Source organism: Podarcis pityusensis (assembly GCF_964106645.2).
Source record: "Podarcis pityusensis genome assembly, chromosome: Z".
Lineage (NCBI taxonomy): Eukaryota > Metazoa > Chordata > Lepidosauria > Squamata > Lacertidae > Podarcis > Podarcis pityusensis.
Window position 1 is genome coordinate 36,805,733 of NC_138044.1, and position 23,421 is coordinate 36,829,153.

General features: G+C 43.2%; 1 protein-coding gene across 3 annotated transcripts in view; it reads right to left on the minus strand.

Moving 5' to 3' along the window:
- PCDH11X (protocadherin 11 X-linked) overlaps nucleotides 1-23,421 on the minus strand; it is a 751,002-nt gene that overhangs the window by 328,505 nt on the left and 399,076 nt on the right. For all 3 annotated transcript variants that reach the window (XM_080990481.1, XM_080990482.1, XM_080990483.1), the window contains one exon: nucleotides 8,734-8,805. In XM_080990481.1, coding sequence (XP_080846607.1) covers nucleotides 8,734-8,805 — 72 coding nt within the window. Of the gene's footprint in view, nucleotides 1-8,733; nucleotides 8,806-23,421 lie in introns of those variants that run through there.

Here is a 23,421-nt window from a genome sequence, read left to right on the forward strand (position 1 = left end):
CTAAAATTCTGCCAGGAATTGCAGTCGCCACCTTAGAGCATCCATCCTATTCTGAGACAAAAGCTTGCTCTGGCTAATCAGTTATAAAGCAGCTTTGTACATGTTCATTGACACACTTTATTATTCAAAGCAAGTAGGCGCCAGCTGTGCCCATTGCCAGTAAAGGCAGATTTTGGTCTATCAACTTTCAGTGGTGCCCAGTGCAAGGTCAAAATGCACCCCTTCCCTCACGTTCCATTCTGCTCAATTCTCAACATCACGGTTGTGGTGCTCTGCAGTGCCCCTTAGGCTCAGCAGCCAGTGCAGCAGAACTGGTCACACTCCCCTAAATCCGCCTCTGCTTCCAGGATTCCTTTCCCCTTTCCCTGCCCTCCCAAGCTTTCTGTTGCTTTCTTGTCAACATTCTTTGGCCCCTAAGTGTGCTCAGTTATCATTGTGCTGTTGCTCAAATTCTTCCCCTCAACCTTATCTATATTCTTCAGAATTTCCTTTTGGTCCTTCCACAATCCTTGAACGTGTGGGTACCTCTCTCTCGTTTATGGGTGGTACAATTTTGGCCATGCAATTTTGGTTTCTGCATCCAGGCAAAGAATCATTTTAGCATATAGATTATGTTCCGAATGTGAGCCTTGGCAAGAAAACTGGTCACCCATGTGATGCCCAGGTGGTGCACATCTACACCCCTCCAAAGCCTTCCATGGCACCCACTGGGTTTCCTCCTGCTGCTGCAATTAAAATTGAAGAAGCATTCAATTGCAGCAAGTAGAATAGGCCATGGTATGTGATAGGATGTGATGTGTCCATAGTTCCACCCCAAAGGTTGGTGACCTCTGCTTTAGATTAACAACTTTTAACCTAACTTTTAAGGCTACATACAAAAATAGCATCTAGAAGAGCTCTGCCGGATCAGGCCAAAGGCTGAACTAACTCTGTGTTATGCTCTCATAGTAGTCAATCAGATACCTATGGAAAAGTCCAAAAGCAGGACCTGAGTACAACAGTACTCTCCCCATTTGTGTTTCCAAACAACCAGTATTCAGAGGCACACTGCCACCTTAAATGAAGATAGAACAAAAGCTTCATGGCTACAAAGGCTTTTAAGACTCACTGGAGACTATTGCTTTTACTTGTCTGTTGATACTTATCAATCTATCACTCAATCTACAGTGGTGCCTCGCAAGACGAAATTAATCCGTTCCGCGAGTCTCTTCGTCTTGTGGTTTTTTCGTCTTGCGAAGCACGGCTATTAGCGGCTTAGCGGCTATTAACGGCTTAGCGGCTTTAAGAAAAAGGAAACAAACTCGCAAGAACTCTCAAGACGTTTCGTCTTGCGAAGCAAGCCCATAGGGAAATTCGTCTTGCGGAACGACTCAAAAAACGGAAAACTCTTTTGTCTAGCGAGTTTTTCGTCTTGCGAGGCATTCGTCTTGCGGGGCACCATCTTGTATAACAGATTGCATAACCTCACATAATATGGTCCCCCCCTTTTTTGTATTTTGTTACTGTTAACAGATTTGGATATTTTTAATACAAAAGTGATACAGAAATATATGCTAATTAAAACATATAACAAATAAAATATGTTCCCGGTCTTTGTGCACCTTCCAGCAGTTTTGGGTAGCTGCAATGATAAATTTGCTCCTGTTGTGAAGAAAGTGGCTCCAGCTATGCCTAATGAAGGCTTCTCTCGCTTCCTTGGAACTATGCAGCCTCTGGAACCCATATCTCTGGCATTTCCCCCAGAGGTGGCCACACAACTGTTAGGCATCTCCCCCTGCATCTTACTGCGTAACAAGTCAATCAATCACTTAAGCAGTAACAACTGGTAATAAAAGACCCAACATCCTGTGGTTAGCATGTAAGTCCAACCTATAAAGTATTTGCAGATGTCCACCAGCTGGAAATGATTACAAATGAGGTTTTAATCACTGGACATTGAAGGCGGCTAAGAAAGAACCTTATTGAAAATGCTTTATGAACAGAGTATGCTAACCTTCAGGGTCACCTGTGCCTTGGCTTTAGCTCAAGGGGAGGGTCGGCAAATATATGGCAGTTGTCAAGAAGGTCCATATATTACTGCAGCTACTGAAGTGGGTTCGCCAAACGGAGAAACCAATTTTGTTTGATGTATATTTACTCTGGGGCTGTCGATTGGAAATGTGCTCAAGTAGCTTGAAAGGCAAGGGCATGGGCAGCATAAATTACCATAGGAGCCCCTGGTCTTTCCACTCTTTCCTGTGTCCTTATAATACGCACAGCAATATTTGAAAACAAGTTGTTCCCTTTCAATACAAATGTACTGAAGAACATGATGAATGTTTAGAAGGTCAGAGAGCATGCTGCATTTGATGCCAGGACATATTGACCCAAGATGTCTGACTGGAAACCTAGCAGGTAGTCATTGTACAAAATTCATTTCCCCTTCCATCACCACCAGCAACAGCACTTCCAGCAAACCAGATTTTCAGTGAGGACACAATGAAATAAGACTTCAAGATGTTGATTGATTGGGTGGATAGTGTGCTTGTGTGCATTGGTGGATGTGTGAGAGTAGAATGAGATGAGTGATATTGAATATGGACCATTTTAACTATGCATGGCCTTGAGACCCTGCATGGGAGAGAATGAAGATGATACCATTTGTCTAGTTTGTTTAGATGTAAGGCACAATTTGGAAGTGATAAGCAGTATTTTGTGAGTCTTGGCAAGATGAAGACTGAAATGGAAGGAATCCTTGGGTCTAAAGAAGTTTCAAAATGTGCTTCTATGTTTTGTTTTGATATATTATTGTTTTATTGTCTTGTTTTATAGTTTTGTTTCATATCTGTAGTTTCAACCAATGCTAATCATGCTGGTAGTGTGATGAAACAGCATGGACCTGGAGCTGCATGATGCAGTATGAGCAAAGAGAGTTAGATTCAATGCCCCAGGAGCTTGCAATCTGAGTGGCATGTCAGTGAGGTCATCTGCATGCAGCAAGATGTTGTTATATACTTCCAATATGGTACCTGGTGCTCAGTTTGACAAACACACACACCTTCTGTTTTCCACTCTTTTGGAAACAGAGATTTGATCTGACATCCTTTGATCTCTGAGTCCAAGACACAACTGTGGAAAATTGAATTTAAAGGAGATTGCTCCCAAAGCTGAAATAACCATAGAAAGACTCGGAATATGTCAAACTAACTGACCTCTGTAAAACCAAAACTGTTTATGAGTCCCCTTAACTGGGAAGCTGAAATAGCTTAGCAGCCACGTGCTTTAATCAGACAGTGGAGGAACAAATGAAATAATGCATGGCGTTTAATATCTCAATAAGCCCTGCCCATAGATCACAAAATATGTTCTATTCTCTTTGCTTTCTTTTATCCCTTAAAAACAATTGGCCTAGATCTTTACCCAGAAAGCTCCTGAGGGTCTCTGGGATATTCACATTATTATGGCCATTGGAGACAGCCACCTCACAATGGTGATGGAAGGTGGTGAACTCTTAAAACTTGAAATAGCTTGTGTTAATCTTGCAATCATACTTATCTTACTTTTTAAATTGGAAATTAATGCAGGAGTGCAAGACCAAAACAGAATAAGCTATCATGTGATTGTAAAAACAAATTAAAAACACAAATCAAACATCACTGGAGAGTCTACTTATCTTCCAGGATAGAAAGCATTTTCAATATGGTATATAGCCTACATTTCTGACAGGAAGGACCTTGCAAACTTAGTGCACTTCCTCCCACTTCATTCAAAGCCCCACCCCCAGAACTCTATTGGCTCCCAGGGGTGCAGTTTGTCTTGAACCATAGCATGAAGCCCACTTTATTGAAAGCAAGCTAGCTACCTCCTGCCGCAGTCGTAGCAGGGATGCAGCTGGGACCCATTATGGAGGGGTGGAAAGCAGTAGCGTAGCATGGGTTGCCAGTACCCAGGGCTGGACAGATGGATGGGTGGGAAGGAGGGAGGGAGGGCAATGGACAGAATCCGCATGCACATTCAATTGCTTAACAGTGTCAGCATCACCCAGGACATTGCAGAGATAAGAAAAGAGGAGTCATTCCATTGTAAGGAAAGGTCATTTCCTTGTTCTCATGGAGAAGCCATTGTCAACAGAGCCCAGCAAAAGACGCTAGATTGAGGCACCACTGGGTGCTGAAATTTTGCACCTTAACAATTTTGCTCCTGGAGCAACCACCCCTGTGTGTCCACCCCACACACACACACAGAGTATGCCACAGGTGGCACCCTTGAATTTGCTACAGAGAAATAAATATATTTTGTGGGTAGCAGAGCATACCCTCAATCATAAGAATATTCACCCCATAATGTTCTGGTTTGACCTGGTTGTGTTTTAATCAAGAGGGAGGGGCAAGAGCCAGGTAACTGGCTTCTAGCCGAGTATGCTTCATGCCATGTGTGTCTTCAAGGAGTAGAGTGAGTGATCTCAGCCAATCAGAAATGCCATATTAAGAGAGGGCAGCTTCAATTACATGGGTGATCCCAAATAATCAGGTAGGTGGATGAAGAGACAGTGCGCATGCATGTGAGAGGGTGGGGACAGATAGCACAAACTGGTGTGTGAGAGAGAGGGTATAGAGCATAAGTGTGAACAGATGTGAATAGAGAGAGATGGGGTATAGGGGAAAACATAGAAAGCTGCCTTATACTGAGTTAGACCATTGGTCCATCTATCTTAGTACTATCTACAATAACTGGCAGTGGCTTTGCAGGATTTCAGGCAAGACTTTCTCCCAACCCTACCTGGAGCTGCTGGGGTCTGAACCAGAGACCTTCCGCTTGCAAGGCAAATGTTCTGCAACCAAGCTGTGGCCCTTCCCACCACTGGCCCTAGCCTCACCCACAAGAGGCATTTGCAACCCCTGGCATATTACTCCTGAGAGAATATAGTCTTCAGGGTAATAAAGGTTCCCCATCTCTGCTGTCCAAAAAGAATAGTACCAAAGCACAATATGCACCCTTGAAGAACTCAAAAAGAAGAACCCAACACTGCTTACCTTGGTTAGCATGATTGTAGCTGAGGATAAAGAGGGAGCTCTATTCCACTTACAGCTTCCAAGCTTCCTGTCAATTTGTAAGGCTCTTGGGGGAGCTAAGCAGTTAGACCCTCCAAGATAAATCCACAGCTATGTTCTCATGACAGGGCAACAAACCATTCCCCATTTCAATTATCTGAAGGTACAAAGGCCCTAACCGGCTCCAGTCATCTGGCACAAATTGCTGCATGGTTTATTTCCCTTGCAAAGTTCAATTTGTAATGCAGTGGTTTCAGCAAAGGATTTGAATGCAACCCAAACCATGGTTGATGCAAAGGATTTTCAGATTCATGCAAAATCATGTCCCAGTCACTGTTGCTATATTGCATCATTAGAGGAGGTAGGAAGTTAGAGGAGCGGGAGAGAGTAAACATGTTTGTACTCAAGCTTTTCTGAAAGACGATTCAATTTCAAACTTACTGGCTCATTGGTCTCCTTATAGCACTGGCATTTGTTAGAAGGGGGGAAAGATGGACCAGAGAAAACACAATCTGTGATTGAGGTGGAAACAGCTAAAACCAGCAATCAGAGCAATAACTCTTAGTAAACCTATACCTGATGCACAACAGCTATATTCCACCACCCCCATCCCAGATGTCAACTTCAACCCTAGCAGTTTCCCATGAACAAATATGGTTTACATGCCTGACTTGTTGCTCAATTCAAATTGTGAAACAACATGTAGACAGGGATAATCTGTCTGAATTGTTCTGCTAGGCAGGCTGACATAATACAGCCTGACAATAAAGTGCTGTATCCAACGTTTTGTGAGTAGAAGGCAGCTTGGACAACCAATTTTTCACTCCCCTATTTCCCCCTTTGCATTCCCATGTCTCCCCTGAAAAGCTTTTCTAAGGGTCAAGGGACCTACCACCTCTGTGGCCTGTGGCAGGGGAGATTTGCCTGAAATCAGGCAGAGGAATCTTGCACGGTTCAGATAAGGTCCCCAGTCTGTAATGATTCCTTCCTCCTACAGCACAGCTCCAAACTACCAAACAGATGATGGTTTCCTCAACCCTTTGAGAGCTGTTTTGAGCATAAGTGGCTCACCAGGTGGGGTTGAACTGTGCTAGCTTCCAGGTACATGGGTTGCTATTGCTTAATGGGAGGGGGTGAGGCAATAGGGAGGTCAGTGCAGTGCAAATGATCTGCATACACAATCTCGAACTGCTAGTGTGCTTCCATTATAATGAGCAAACACCTTGCTGCCTGTCCCTCCCAATTTTGTTCCCAGTAAGCAACAGTGAGACACCTGCTGGAAAGCTAGAATAGCAGTGTTGTCCCACCCAGCAAGCCACTGTTGGTTTTGAGGGTACACAAGACTTCATGGACCCCTTAGTCACGGTCTTACAGTTTGTTGGCAATTGAATGTATTTGCTAGAACTTGCTATGGCTTTACAGATGCCATATCAGGGCCAGGAGGAATTTGTCCCATCAGACTAATAGGGCCTGTCTGAGGGTTTTGCCTTCCTCACAACGATCATAACTTTGGTGGATATGGCATTGGGTTAGTGTGGAAGGGGAACTGTGTTCTCCGGCTTCCCACTCTATGGAGGTGTGGTATCCCATTAAAGGGATTCAAATGGGAGGAGGAGCTGCTGGCCAAATGCCCAGGCAGAGGCCAAGGACCATATCACTCCCCAGCATGGCAACCTTGTGGGGTAGCACCTATTTTAAGTATGTCATTGTTCTTACCCACACCAGGCTTGACCCCCAGGTATCCATTTTTCTTTTTTTTAAAAACATTTATTGATACTTACTCAGAGATATACAAAAACACATATCCATTATCAAGTATCTACACTGATATAAAACAGCTACTTGGTCTTTTTTTAAAAAAGGAAGAAAGACAAGAACAAGAAAATTCTAAAGAAAGAGAAAGAAAGAAAAATTAGAGAAAGAAGAAGAAAAAGAAAAAGACTTCTGGCTCTCTGTACTACAGCTATATATAGCATTCAGGTATCCTTCCAGCAGGCAGGCTGGAGGTCTTAATAGGCTACCCAATGCCAAGACAAAACTCACTTACATCTGTAATCAATACAGTTGTGGCCTAATTTTAATCTCCAATGAATTGTGTCTGTGGTTCTTGTTTCACCCAAATGGCTTGATGGCGGCTTCACGACACTTGGGCAATTCAAGCCAGGTTGGTAATACAGCCCCAACTGTGCCACAATACCAGCCACTACTGGCTACATGCCAGACAGTTCCGTTACCTTTTCAGCTGCTATTCTACCTGGATGAAGCAGGGGACAAGATGGGAAGCTTGCTTCTGCTTGGCTCCCCCTCAGATATATCCATTTGAGCTGCTCAACTTTGCAACTGCAACCAGTGTCTGAATTTGCTTGGTCCTTTCTGCTCCTTTTTTCCTTTTGTGTTGTGTCTTTCAGATTTAAAATGTCTGGACAGATAATGTCTTGTTTGTTATTGATCTCATGTAAGCTGCCCTGCAAGTCTTTTCAGCCAAAATGCAGAGTAATTTTTTTTAAAAAAAGTTTCAAGTAAATAAATTCACACTGAGAGAGAATTGTGTGATGTAAAGCACCATGTACAGCTTGAACTCCACCATATACAGTACAACTTAACTAAAGATAGTTTCGAACTACAAGAAAAACAGCAAGACAGGCAAAACCAGCTGGGGAAATTATTGAGTAGTAATTTGGAATAAATGCAGAAAGAAAGAAAGAAAGAAAGAAAGAAAGAAAGAAAGAAAGAAAGAGAGTTTGTGAGGCCTGCCAAAACAGAAAATACAATTAAAATCCAAAAGTTTTGTCAATTTTTCCTCCCATCTCTAAGTTAATATGAAAACATTAATCGGCTCAACTCTGCAACCCTAAAACAATTACGTAAAGACACAAAGCAATATCAAATAACTGTAGCTAATCAAGAATCCTCCTTTTATAACACATTATATAGTCTTCAAGTTAAATGTTGTCCATGAATGTACTCATTCATCATTTTTCTCATCCCTTGAATTGCATGAACATGATTTCTTTTCTGTTGGGTCAAAACCAGTGGACCTTAAGATTTTAAAATGTTCTGCTGATAAGCTTTCACCCTTTAAGCTGTCATTTTGAAGACTTAAATAGAATTTCATCCCCAGAGTTAATGATCTTCTCATAATTTCCGCAGACACTGACTTAATTTGTACATTTCTGTTTGCCAGTGGCTTGTTAGAGAGTTTGCCTTGAATACGGGCCAATTTGCATGACCATGCCCCATGTGACTGGTGGTCCTCCTACACACCCATACACATACTAGTAATAATGCACATACATTTAAAAAAGAACCTGGCTTCTAATAGGCATCTAGTTGGCCAATGTGAAAAGAAAGTTCTAGGCTAGATGGGCCTTGGCCTAGGAGGATGCTTCTTTAAGAGCTTCCACCTAATAATGTTTTGATATCATATCTATACCAGTGTGACCAGGAGAGTTGTGCATCACCAGCCGAGTAGTCTAGCAAAGCTTCAGAGTCTTCCCCCTTTTGATTTGTCAGTCTAACTTGCTCTTAGAGGTTAAACTGAATAGGTCCAAATATACAAAGAGATCCAAGTTTGGAGAGAGCTCTATCACCACCATAATGATGGGAGTTGGGTACTCAGCTTCATACGGAGTGCCATCCTTTCTCAATCCTTGCTCTAGGACAACATGAGAAAAGGAGAGATAATGCAAATGCTGTTTCTTACCTGTGGCTGAGTCCACGACTCTAGACTTGTCTCTTTTAATGGTGTTTGGGGTCTTCCAGATTCTTTTGAATGCTTGCAGAAAGAAAGAGAAATATGAACAGTCAGTATTTTTCAGGCCAGCATATAAACATTTGGCATACAGTTGTGCATGTTTGTATGAACATCAGAGAAAGGATTATGACATTATAATAATTCACTGTATTTAAATGGTTTTTATAGTTGCTGTAAGTGTGCTGGCTCCTGCCAAAAAAATGACAACAGATACTTCCTTGTAAGTAATGGAGGGGAAGGTTATTATAGCAGACAAGTGGTATCAATTCAGCATCATGGAAAGAGTAGACCACAGTCCCCACACCCTTACATGACGAAACGATAGCAACGATAGTTCTGGTCCAGGATCAGCACCAGGTACAGATTTCCAAGATCCATAACATAGCTTCAAAGACTGTGGACTTCACAGGAGCTGTGAAGTTGTTCCAGTGAGTTTCCCCACCTACCTTGCCAACCTTTTAAGAAGAGGCAGAGAATGCCCAGCAGCTTGTGAGAATTCCTGCCCCTGGGGGAATTCTTGGCCTGAAGGCGGAATTCATCTCTCTTTTCTTGTTGTGCCACTTCTCAGTAACATACACTGCTAGATCCCTCCCACTGTGCTGCAGAATGTGGCACCTATGAGATATGCTCAGCCTTCACATTCTCTAACAGTCCCTTCTCCTCCATGGGTAGAAAAGAGGCAGCCTCTGAAAATCTGGGAGATGGGGTGGGGTTCATTGAAAGTACTCTGCTCTTTTGTCTCGCCCCCTCCACTTCAGACTCTTCTTCCTCTAGTGCTTCCTACTCCTGGTCTGGATCATAGTACCCAGGGGGAATCACAGCAATAAACTGTTCAAATAACTTTTGTAATGAGGATGCAAAGAAATGTTAACAAATAAGAAAATAAAATATGCCTTGGCATATCTCTCTATCAGCTGCACTGGCTCCCGGTGGAGTACAGGGTCAGATTTAAGGTGCTGCTTTTGACCTTTAAAGCCCTTCACGGCCTAGGACCCTCGTACCTACGGGACCGCCTCTCCCGGTATGCCCCATGGAGAACCTCGAGGTCCATAAATAGCAACACCCTAGTGGTCCTGGGCCCTAAGGAAGTTAGATTGGCTTCAACCAGAGCCAGGGCCTTTTCAACTCTGGCTCCGGTCTGGTGGAACGCTCTGCCTCATGAGACCAGGGCCCTGCAGGATCTGACTTCTTTCCGCAGGGCCTGTAAGACAGAGTTGTTCCGCCTGGCCTTTGGCTTGGAGCCAATTTGATTCCCTCCCTCTCTTTCTTTTTTCTTTTCCTTCTCCTCCTGCGATGAGGATACATTTTAATATTTTATTGTTTCAGTATTTTAATGTTGTATTTTAATTTTGTTTTTAAGTTGTAATCATTCAACTTGTTTTTATTATTGCTTGTAAGCCGCTCTGAGCCCGGCCTTGGCTGGGGAGGGCGGGGTATAAATAAAAATTATTAATTATTATTATTATTATTATTATTATTATCTTCTGCTATGGGACTAATACAGGTCTACTGTATTATTTTTCATGGATGTCTGGAAATAACCTGCCATGGCTGGACTTGAGCACCCCTTTCCAATGCCTGGGATGAGTCCTGGCATATAGACACTGCCACTGTTAACAGCGCCATGAAGAAGGTAACCACTTATGAAGTGACAAAAAAAGAAGCAATGCATCAACGAAACAGAATATGAGGGTAGGCACAGATTTGCATAAAGTGTGCATGTGCTAATTTATATGTTGCACTGCCGAAAGGGCAATGAGCATTCACACTTTACATTGTGGGTGCCCTTTGCAGGATTGCGCATGGTGCTACAGTTCCCAGGGAGCTTAATGGCAAAGAGGGGCTGGCCTGCCTCTCAGTGTTATCATTTGGAGGTTCATGCCCAGCCTCACTAGTCAAGTTTCATTGCTGGGAGGTGGGGCCACTCCCATTATATACAGGGGGTGGAGCCAATAGTAGCCAGGCAGTCAGCTCTGGAGATTCACCCACCCTCCCCTCTCTTTGCTTAATGTTTTCTTGTTTGCAAGTTAACTTTTTCTTCCTGCTTAGTGGGCGCTGCTACAGTCTTTGACTGGTTGTTGTCTGGGAAGAAGGACTGGGAAGAAATTTTCCTGCATTGGCAGGTTTTGTTTTCCCCATAGCAATTCATCACAACTTTGGCGGTTTATGGCCTTGGGTGGAATCCTTTAGTCTTTTCTTCCATATAATGGGTGTGTGTGTGTGAAGAGGTGACTCACCCCTCTTAAAGGAATTGTAATATGGGTGTCACTGGCCATACACTGAAAGGTTGTCAATAAACTACCCTGCGTGTGGGGATATGGGTGGGGCTGCCTGCTACACATACGTCTCGCAGAACACCCCCGTGGGTGGGGGGCTGGGAGGGATACACGCCCAAGGCCTAAGCCAAGGTCTTCCTACATTCAGAAGTTTAATAGAGTTGTGGCCTAATTTTAATTCCATAACACATAGTCAGAGTCTTTGTTCCTTTCTTATGATCCCTAGGGGCTGGGGCTCTCACGGCCTGATCACACAATGTTTTTCTTTTTTGAATTCAGGTGGGCAAATCTTATTCGTAGGATGAAGCTGTAAAGAACAAATGCAAAGGAAAAGCAAATAAACTTACACCCCTCTATATTGCCTGGAAAACCACTGCTATACGGCTCCTAGAGGATCGAAAATCATGAAAATGAGAGCAATGTATGTGCTGACAAGTCCTGCCCCCTATCATGTGGCCTCCTTATTTAAAACCCTCCATAAGTTGAAGGGTGAACTTCTGAAGTCAGGAGTTTCTTTCATTCCTGAAGGCAAAATAGAATCCTGCTAATGCAGGACTTGCAAAAGCAACAAAATAAATTGGGGACAGAGTGGGTGGACATTCCCTAACACCCTTGCTCTCCCTCATACAATTTTCATCCTGTGTATGATCTGCACACCCAAACAGAGTGTGGGTGCTCTGGAAGTGAAGTCGGATGCATGTGTGGGCATCTTTCCATCTCCTCTTTTTATTGTTTTTACCAAAATCATTTCTCAAAGGTAATTTGGAATGGGATGCAGCATGCTGTGGTCCTTTTTTATACAGGACTAGGGACTAGTACCTAGAATCATAGAATCATAGAGTTGGAAGAGACCACAAGGGCCATCGAGTCCAACCCCCTGCCAAGCAGGAAACACCATCAGAGCACTCCTGACATATGGTTGTCAAGCCTCTGCTTAAAGACCTCCAAAGAAGGAGACTCCACCACACTCCTTGGCAGCAAATTCCACTGTCAAACAGCTCTTACTGTCAGGAAGTTCTTCCTAATGTTTAGGTGGAATCTTCTTTCTTGTAGTTTGGATCCATTGCTCCGTGTCCGCTTCTCTGGAGCAGCAGACAACAATCTTTCTCCCTCCTCTATGTGACATCCTTTCATATATTTGAACATGGCTATCATATCACCCCTTAACCTCCTCTTCTCCAGGCTAAACATGCCCAGCTCCCTTAGCCGTTCCTCATAAGGCATCGTTTCCAGGCCTTTGACCATTTTGGTTGCCCTCCTCTGGACACGTTCCAGTTTGTCAGTGTCCTTCTTGAACTGTGGTGCCCAGAACTGGACACAGTACTCCAGGTGAGGTCTGACCAGAGCAGAATACAGTGGCACGATTACTTCCCTTGATCTAGATGCTATACTCCTATTGATGCAGCCCAGAATTGCATTGGCTTTTTTAGCTGCCGTGTCACACTGTTGGCTCATGTCAAGTTTGTGGTCAACCAAGACTCCTAGATCCTTTTCACATGTACTGCTCTCAAGCCAGGTGTCACCCATCTTGTATTTGTGCCTCTCATTTTTTCCCCCCCAAGTGCAATACTTTACATTTCTCCCTGTTAAAATTCATCTTGTTTGTTTTGGCCCAGTTCTCTAATCTGTCAAGGTCGTTTTGAAGTGTGATCCTGTCCTCTGGGGTGTTAGCCACCCCTCCCAGTTTGGTGTCATCTGCAAATTTGATCAGGATGCCCTTGCGTCCATCATCCAAGTCATTGATAAAGATGTTGAATAAGACCGGGCCCAAGACAGAACCCTGTGGCACCCCACTAGTCACTCTTCTCCAGGATGAAGAGGAACCATTGATGAGCACCCTTTGGGTTCGGTCAGTCAGCCAGTTACAAATCCACTGAGTGGTAGCATAGTCAAGACCGCATTTTACCAGCTTCTTTACAAGAATATCATGGGGCACCTTGTCAAATGCCTTGCTGAAATCAAGGTAGGCTACATCCACTGCGTTCCCTTCATCTACCAGGCTTGTAATTCTGTCAAAAAACGAGATCAGGTTAGTCTGACATGACTTATTTTTCAGAAATCCATGCTGACTATTGGTGATCACAGCATTCCTTTCTAGGTGCTCACAGACTGTTTGCTTAATGATCTGCTCCAGAATCTTCCCTGGTATTGATGTCAGACTGACTGGGCGGTAATTATTTGGATCCTCTCTTTCCCCCTTTTTGAAAATAGGGACAACATTTGCCCTCCTCCAGTCTGCCAGGACTTCGCCTGTTCTCCAGGAATTCTCAAAGATGACTGCCAGTGGTTCTGAGATCACATCTGCCAGTTCTTTTAATACTCTTGGATGCAGTTCATCTGGCCCTGGAGACTTGAATACATCTAGACTAGTCAAGTATTCTTGTACTATCTCCTTAGTTATTCTGGGCTTTGTTTCCTCTGCTGAATCATTTGCTCCAAATTCTTCAGGTCGGGCATTGTTTTCTTTATCGGAGAAGACTGAGGCAAAGAAGGCATTGAGGAGTTCAGCCCTTTCTGTGTCCCCTGTTTGCATTTCACCATCTTCTCCTCTGAGTGACCCCACTGTTTCTTTGTTCTTCCTTTTGCTACGAACATAGCCATAAAAGCCTTTTTTGTTGCTTTTAACCTCTCTAGCAAGCCTGAGTTCATTCTGTGCTTTAGCTTTTCTGACTTTGTGTCTACACGTGCTGGCTATTTGTTTGAATTCCTCTTTGGTGGTTTCCCCCCTTTCCATTTTTTGTACACATCCTTTTTTAATCTAAACTCAGTTAAAAGTTCTTTAGATAGCCACCCTGGCTTCTTTAGGCACCTTCCATGTTTCTGTCTCATTGGTATTGCCTGAAGTTGTGCTTTTACTATCTCCCTCTTAACAAACTCCCAGCCATCATGAACTCCCTTTCCTTTTAGTATTACTGTCCATGGGATCTCACCCAGCACTTCCCTAAGTTTTATGAAGTCGGCTTTCTTAAAGTCAAGAAATTGAGTCCTAGTATGCTTGGCTGCTCCTTTCCGCTGTATAGTAAACTTCAGAAGAGCATGATCACTCGCGCCTAATGATCCTTCCACTTCTACCCCACTAACCAGGTCATCAACATTGGTTAGGACCAGATCTAAAATGGCTGTTCCTCTTGTTGCTTCTCCCACTTTCTGGACAATGAAGTTGTCTGCAAGGCCAGTGAGGAATCTGTTTGACCTTATGCTCTTGGCTGAGTTTGACACCCAACAAATATCTGGGTAATTGAAGTTCCCCATTACTACTATCTCCCTTCCTTTTGTATGCTTGGCCATCTGTTCCAGGAAGGCATCATCTATGTCCTCCGTTTGGCTTGGGGATCTATAGTAAACTCCCACAATGAGGTCACTGTTATTCTTCTCTCCCTTAAGTTTGACCCAATGCTCTCACTTTGGCTTTGAGGTTCTAAATCTTGGATCTCTTCACAGGTATACACATCCCTGACATATAACGCCACTCCTCCTCCTTTCTTGTCTGGTCTGTTTCTCTGAAATAGATTGTATCCCTGCATTATTACATTCCAATCTTGGGACTTATCCCTCCAGGTTTCAGTGATGCCTATTATGTCATATTTAGTTTGCTGTACCTAGAACTCAAGCTCATCTTGTTTATTTCCCATGCTTTGCGCATTAGTGTACAGACATTGAAGTCCATTAATCATTCCCCCATGTCTCTTATTTAAGGATTTTTTTCCTCCCACCACTAGGTCTGCGTGCTGTTTGCTCCATGACATTTGGATGATCATCTTCATCAATTGATAGACTCCTACCTTCAGGAGCACTGTCTCCCTCCCCCACATTAGTCAGTTTAAAGCCCTCCTGATGAGGTTTCTGAGATTTTTGGCAAAAATATTCCTCCCAACCGTTGTGAGGTGCAGCCCATCGCTTGCCAGAAGTACATCTTCAAGAAACTGCAGTCCGTGATCTAAGAATCCAAACCGTTCCTGTTTACACCATTTGCGAAGACAGCTGTTCACTTCCACTATTTTTCCCTCTCTCCCCGTGCCACGTCGTTCAACTGGGAGGACAGATGAGGTGACAATTTGTGCATTTAATTGCTTCAATTTCCTGCCCAGAGCCTCATAGTCTCTTTTGATCTTCTGGAGGCTATTGCTTGCAGTGTCATTGGTTCCCACATGAACCAAGAGGAAGGGGTATTTGTCAGTGGGTTTTATGATTCCTTGCAGTCGTTCAGTTACATCTTGGATCTTAGCCCTGGGGAGACAGCACACTTCCCGAGACATCTTGTCAGGCCCACAGATCACTGCTTCTGTTCCCCTCAGTAGGGAATCCCCTATCACCACTACACGCCTCCTCTTAGGTCTGGTCGGGGTTCTTCCGAGAGCTGTCCATTCCAAGGTCGCCTGCACATTCCCTGAGGACTGACTTTGCTGCTCATCTTCATATACCTGATCGACTGTAATGAGGGAGAGATCCTCAAATGGAGTCTGCTCTTCGTCTTCCATGCTAGGGGAGAGGACCTCAAAGCGATTGTGTATTTCTAAACAATCAGCGCGAACCCTGGGCCTCCTACTTCTTTGAGTCACGTTTCTCCATATATCTGGCTCCTGTGTTGGTGAACTAGCCTCCTTCTCAGGGGAGTCCCCTGTCTCCTCCTTGGTGGAGACGGTGTGCTCTGTTGCTTCCAAGAAGAGCTCCAGCTCTCTAATTCTTTGGAGCGTAGCTACACGTTCCTCCAGTTGCTGGACTTTGTCTTCTAAGAGGGCAATCAACATGCAATTGCTGCAGGTAAAGCTGCCTGCAACCTTTGGCAAGATAGCAAACATTGCGCAGGAACCACAGGCGACTGCAGCTGTTCCCTCCCCCTCCATCTTGAGAACGTGTCGTTGGGGGTGGCTACAGCGGTCCTCCATCATAAAAAGTGTGAAGACAGGACAAATAACTCCCCCCCCCAAAAAAAAACCCCTAGGTCTCCCCCAACAAAAGTTTGAGACTAGCTCCCCTAAATCTAAAAGATGGATCAAACTGCGCGTGCCCTTGTTCAAAGCTGCTATTAGCTACAGCTCCCTGTGTCTTTCCCATTCCTCAGCTAACAGCAGCTCAGAGATGGGGAGGGAGAGTTAACTATCACCCTGCACTGAGACCCCAATCTAAATCTGGCAATAGATGCATGCATAAATAACAGGGTGGAGATGCATTCATGCATCTCCAGTGTCTAGTTTGGCCTTAAAGTGGTGACCCTGTTTGTATGCAGTCTGGATAAACCTTGTAAGCTTAATTATTAAAACAAGTTTGAATGTGTTTTTCACACACACACACACACAGAGAGAGAGAGAGAGAGAGAGAGAGAGAGAGACTTAGGCATTGTGAGGTTTTTTATTACAGGAACTGAAAAAGAGGCAACTTTCTTTAAAGCTGCTTCTTTTTTAAAAAAAGTGTTTTGTAAAAGATGTAAATTTTAATAGCTCATTGGCCTTTCAACTTTTTTTTTTTAATCTTACAACTTGGCGGATCTCCTAATTAGAAATAAATAAATGAATTAATGAAAATTCATATGATCTGGATGAATTAAAGTCGCCTTTAAAGAATCCCTTTTGCTGAGGCAGCCCATTCTCCCCTCCCCAGTGAAATTACATCTCATTTTCCAGCCACCTTGCAAAACCGGCTAATGTGCATAATGATTGCTCAACTCTGCCCATAAATGCTACGGCTTTTTATGAGCACAGGGACGGAGGTGCCACTGCAGCCTCCAGAGTATCTTTACTAAATTCTTGTGTGAGTATATTGCACCTGCTTGCCTTGAACCAGCGCCTGAGATGAATGGCAAACACTAGGCTTTGTTTCCTAATGTAGTGAAGCTTCATACTAGATTTTGGTAAACAGCAAATATACCCTCTGACTTCCTGAAGGACATTGACTGAGATTTTTTTCAATAAAGCTAAACAAGTCACAGAGATGAATGTGCATTATATCCATGATCTCTCCCTCCTTCCCTCCCCCTCCCTCTCTCTGATGTATGTGTGTGTGCGGGGTGGGGTGGGGTGGGGAATCATGTATAATGACCAGATAATGTACAAAATTTAGTCTACACATGCACATTTCCCAAGGCTTGCTGGTGTTTATGTCTATTGACTGGGAAATGTGCACAATTCCTTCTTCATGGGAGGACTGGTGAATGTGCACAATGGCCATTTCTTATGTCCTTTAACTTCTTTCTCTCTCATTCTCTCTCTCTCTCTCAGTAGTGATAAAAAGCATTCCAGAGGAAAGATCTTAGAGGATTCTAAGAAACTGCATACAGTGGTACCTCGGGTTAAGTACTTAATTCATTCCGGAGGTCCGTTCTTAACCTGAAACTGTACTTAACCTGAAGACCACTTTAGCAAATGGGGCCTCCTACTGCTGCCACGCCGCCAGAGCATGAATTCTGTTCTCATCCTGAAGCAAAGTTCTTAACCTGAAGCACTATTTCTGGGTTAGCGGAGTCTGTAACCTGAAGCGTATGTAACCTGAAGCGTGTGTAACCTGAAGCGTATGTAACCTGAAGCGTATGTAACCCGAGGTACCACTGTACTTCATTAAAGACAGTGTTGTTGGAAACGGGTTTGATATTTTGCTCTTTCTCTATTTCCCAAATATGGCTACATATTTCTCTGATAAGGGGAAAGACTCTGAATTCACTAGAAAACATGGCACTGTAGGTGCAGAGCCTGAATAAAAGGCAGACTTCATGAACCAAGAGAAAAGCACTGTTCTAATGGTTATAGCTAATTTCTTCATCAATAAGCATCTTCAAAAACTATACACACATGATTATGGGAGTGTTCCATTTTACACCATCTTAATAGCCAACAAAGGATTTCCACTGGTGCAAGGATTTCCATTTACAGAATGGAACTTCTTTCTCTTGCTGCAACCACATGTCCTCCCCAGGTCTGTTACTGAGCATTGCAGAAACTCCCAGAAAAAAATGTAGAGGGCATGCAGGAGGTGAGGGGGGAGAGGAGAGGGATCACAAATCCCTTTGTGATAGTAGAAGCAGTTAGTTGAATACCACTGTGGCATTCGTACAGAGCCCCCGGTCGTTTCATGGACTATTGACCTGTACTCTTCCGCTGCCACCAACCAGGTTTCTTCTGGTGAAATACTAAGTCTCAGTCAGGTTGTAAAGTCAACAACGAATATTAAAGTTTATTGAAGAACAAACAAGTTTTAAATATATTCAGAATGGTTTCTCAAATGCGTGCCCTTAACTAGATGTGGCACTATCTCACACTGTCACACTCTTCTCTCTCAGTTCTATCCCTGTCTCTCACAACCGCTATGTTTGTCTTTTACTGGCTCTGTCTGACTCTGACTCCCCTATCCCCCAATGGTAAAACCCCTGGACTGAGCCTCAAAACCAGGTAGGCTCCGCCTCTGAGCTTTCTCATTGGTCAGTCTACATTAACCATTTCCATCCCCCTGTACAAACAAAATCACAAGGAATGGGCAAATGCCACAGCCACCCTATTTGACTTGAAAGAATTGCTCATTTTAGATAGTACCAAAAAAGAAATAAATAAATAAAAGGAATTGTGAGGATCATTATCTCAGCCTTTACTACGGTATGTTGTTTGTGGAAACACCCACACCCACGTATTCAAACATTTAATTATTTCCACTTGTAACTATTAGTCGGTTCAGAGACGTTTTGGTGGATGCAGTGTTCAGCTTACTCTACTGTTGTAAGATGGCTGTGGGTGATGATGTGTGTGTGTTTCTTTCCATTACATTGGTACCTCGGGTTAAGTACTTAATTCGTTCCGGAGGTCTGTTCTTAACCTGAAACTGTTCTTAATCTGAGTTACCACTTTAGCTAATGGGGCCTCTCACTGCCGCCGCACCACCACCACACAATTTCTCTTCTCATCCTGAAGCAAAGTTCTTAACCTGAAGCACTATTTCTGGGTTTGCGGAGTGTGTAACCTGCAGCGTATGTAACCCCAGGTACCACTGTATACATTTATCTAGCTATCTAGTTTTGTTCCCATTCTCCTCCCCAGAGTTCACAATTCCCTAGACTTCAGGCATGTTTTACTACTGGCACGTGTCCAATCGCAACTGTATGAAGATTTCTGGGCACCAGGTTGGGGACTGGCATCTCCATCAAGCCAGCTGACTCGTGTGCAGAAAAAGATGTGCGTCTTGTACTTTTGCACTGCTGTGCGAATCATGGACCCCTTGCCGGGCATCTTAGTCCTCCATCATCACATCAAGGAAAGTAAGTACAGGGTTGAGTACAGGTATATTTGGCAGTGCTGAAGCTTTTCCACAGGCTACCCAAATGGAACTCAAGACCACAGTTTAAAAACCTCTGCCTTAGTCCATAGTTAATTCCATTTCCATTTCCTCTGTGTGTGTTCCTTCTTCTTGCATACTGGGACAAATGAATTGTTGCAAGAGCAAGCTACAGTCAAGCAATGTAGTTGAGATCATAGAATCAAAGAACTGCAGTGCTGGAAAGGATGCCAAGAGCCATCTGCTCCAACCCCATGGAAAATAGGCATGCTGTTGTGGCAACCACAACCCAGGTTTAAGGTGTCATTTGCTGCCTAGCTTATATATCTGAATTTCCAACACTGCTTCCCACTGTTGTGCTCTACAAGGATTAAGAAGAAAGAAGCTACCACCCCTAGACTGGTTGTAAATAAGAAGGCAGGCAGGTGGAGGCAGATTGGGGTTGGTGGGGCAGTGCCCTTCACTGCCTGTATCCTTTTGCATTTCTCCTTGAAAATGCACAAGCTTCTAGGTAAGAGATAATCTTCCATTATCTCTTTCTCATTCACACATACTTTTACCCCAGACAAAACCTTCTTCCCCGGTCTCATGGAACACTGGAAACACCATTCCAGGTCCCTTTGTTTATGTTCCTTTTACTCTCATCCATCTGACATTTAAACTTAATGCACAGAAGAAAATTAAATCTATAATGAGATGAAGATGCTATGATTGATTTCAGTTTGAATGTTACATTATGGCATCAGCGGCACAGTTACAGCTCCCAAAGCCCCAATCCCGGCACCAATAAAAAATTTCCCTGGCAACCAGGCATGGTTGTTAGCAGAAATCAGGCTCACATAATGGCATGCTTAACTAAAGCTCAAGTAACTTTTAAAACTATAGTCCTTTGAAATAACCTACAAGTGTAATGGGGAACAGATTCAGCATGGATGGCTGAAGAGCATTGAAGGGGCAGAGCTATCTCCAACAGCTCCAAACACAGAAGCACATTCACACAATATGCCAGGTCTCTTGCATCCAGGTTCCAGCTTCACTCTGAAGAGGAGTCAAAATCAGGGATTGTAATGAGGTATAAGTGACTACCTGAGACTAGCCAGGCGCATGATCCAGGGTGCCCAAGCCCTAGCTGCAGACAAATCCCATTGGGAATGTGACATCAAAGGAGAGGTCTTGTCCATTTGGAAACAATTTATTTCAAATATAGATTAAGTATGAGCATGTTCAAGATGTCAACTTAATGAATCCTTTCATAAAGATTAATTGCTGATATTCTCTCTCTCTCTCTCTCTCTCTCTCTCTCTCTGTGTGTGTGTGTGTGTGTGTACCATAAACACACTCAGGAAGTGGTACCTTGATACCTCATCTAATGGTGGACCTTCCACAATACCTCTTTAGACAGGTGAATATTGCAAGAGGAGCAGTCATGTTGGTTCAACACTCCCACTCCAATAACAGCTATAAAAATAAGCTTGGCATCACTACTGAAGCTAACAGTTAGCATGACATCCTAAATGCCATTTATTTCGCCTGTTAAGGAGGTGTGAAACTCATCACCACAAGCAGGATACAACTTAGTTCAACCAAGGCAGCACAGATTTGCCAGCCTCTTCACCATCCAAAATTGCTCTGCCAAGCATCATCTATCTTTTTTTGTTTGTTTTGTTCTGAAATGCACTTATTGTTCCCTCTCAATCAGCCAATTTAAATGACCTCATAAAACATGAATTGGGATTCCTGTCTGCCCACTGTCACTACTCGGATGGTGGGGAGAAGGTTGTGTTATTTGTTAAGAATAAATGCTTTAGAAGACAAAATGGTAATCAATTTATTTACATGGAAAAGCTTTAGAGGCTTAAGCCACCTGCCTTGGGGATGCTTTTGACTAAAGAAATTTGCTTACAGTACTCATGTGCCACACATCTGCACAAAAGGATCTTTCACCATCTTTCATCTCCTTTTTTAAGCTACTACACACCTTTCCTGAAAAGTGTACATTGGATTACATAAAGTCACTCTCAGTCATCGTTGATGTTTTAGGGAAACATAAAGGTATAGAAATATGGCTGTTATGATAAGCTGATATACAGAGTTATAAGGCTATCCTTATTTATCTATTTCAATATTTCTACTCCACCATTTTGGAGGATGGAACATCCCAGAGGCTCCAAGAGTAACAATAAAATCTTTAAAAATAAATTTGTATCTAAAAGAAACAAACCATTAATCAGGAAGCCACATACAAGTAAAAAATAACCTCAAATATTCCAAACACCCATTACATCACACAATTAGACATGTAAGTCCAAAAACCTGATGAAAAAGCCACTTATTCACAAGTACCCTAAAGAAATCAGCAAAACTGTGGGAAGGTCCTTCCAAGGGCAAAGTTAAGGTGCCATGACTAAGAAGGCTCTGCCTCATAAGCCTGCCAGTCACATTTCTGACAGCAGGGGGAGAAAGAGCAAGACTAATTCCATGGGAAAGTTCATGTGTGAAGAGGTGGGACATAAAGGATCTAGGAATACCCATGGTTGTGAGATATAGGAAGACCTTTTCCTTGTGAACGTTTTGTCTGAGTCATTTGCCACCACAAGCAGAAGTGGCAGAATCACTACATGAAAGGAAGGGAAAACATTAAGGTTGCTGCTGAATGTTGCCTAAAGTGAAGTGCTAAAATTGATTTACAGGTCTATAATTTGAAAAGAAAAAAGAAAAAAAAAGAAATTTGAGAAATGTCTAGGAATACAACATGGTTAGGGTTATATCGTAAACCACTCTGTGATCCTCAGGTGAAGTGTGGTATAGAAATTTAATAAATAAAAAGTTAAATAAAATGAATGTTAGAAACCTGGACAAAACTGCTAGCCAGTAAAACTAATGCAATAAACTCCATGTCTGAATGCAGTCACACAAATAGCTTTGGCCAGGAAAAGCACAGGATATATTAAAATTACCTTTTCCTTATGGCAACAAGGAAAATGCCGTATTTTTTGCTCTATAAGACTCACTTTTTCCCTCCTAAAAAGTAAGGGGAAATGTGTGTGCATCTTATGGAGCGAATGCAGGCTGTGCAGCTATCCCAGAAGCCAGAGCAGCAAGAGGGATTGCTGCTTTCACTGCGCAGCGATCCCTCTTGCTGTTCTGGCTTCTGAGATGCAGAATATCTTTTTTCTTGTTTTCCTCCTCCAAAAACTAGGTGCGTCTTGTGGTCTGGTGTGTCTTATAGAGCGAAAAATACGGTAACTTGGAAGCCTAGCAAGCTTGCAGCAGGATCTTCAAGAGGGTCTAACAACCCCATTATTGAAACAGGATCTATTCAGATTTCAGGAGGAGAAGTCATGTCTTTGTGGCACTTTATTCAGTTACCTGCTAATATGGTATGAATTCAGGGTTTGGGAGGGAGGAGGGATAGCTAGGGAGGGGGGAAGGAAGGGGAGAGGAGAGGAATGAGTAACATGATAAGGAAAGCTCAAAAAAGGTTTAACGAAACCTGCCACAAGATTTGGCAGATGGTTCTGCAGCAGATTGTCAAACTTTAAACTAATCTTCATTTAAGAGTTTTAAGCGTTGTATCTAAAGCCTTTTGCTCTTTTGCCGGGTTGATTCTAGTAAATTATAGATCAGACTTTTCTGAAAACTGCTTCCATGAACAGAGGCTTCTTAAATCTCAGCTAAACTGAGCAAGAAGATTACACGTTATTATGATGGGGCCCAGCGGGGTGGTTTTACCCCCCCTATTCTCCCCCTTTTCTCTTTCTGCAGCAAACATAATGATGTCGAGAAGGATAAAGCGATCATTTTGCACAAGGAGGTCATCCAGACAAGAACAATGCCTTTCAACTCAGAGTGCTGGCAAATCCCTCTGTTGGTGAATATTCATGCAGCAAATTCTGATTCTTAATGGCTCCATAAAACCCAGCCGTTTCTAAGCAGAGAAACCCAATCCGTGTTCCGAGACCAGATGATTATTACTGCTCATTGGTGGAAGTCACCGGGGAGAAAGTGATGCCGAAACATTCTATTTCATGGGTAATTTTTAGCTTAATTGCATCCCACCATTTTTTTCCTTAAGTTGAGAAAAAGGATTTTCTCTCCCGAATCCCGA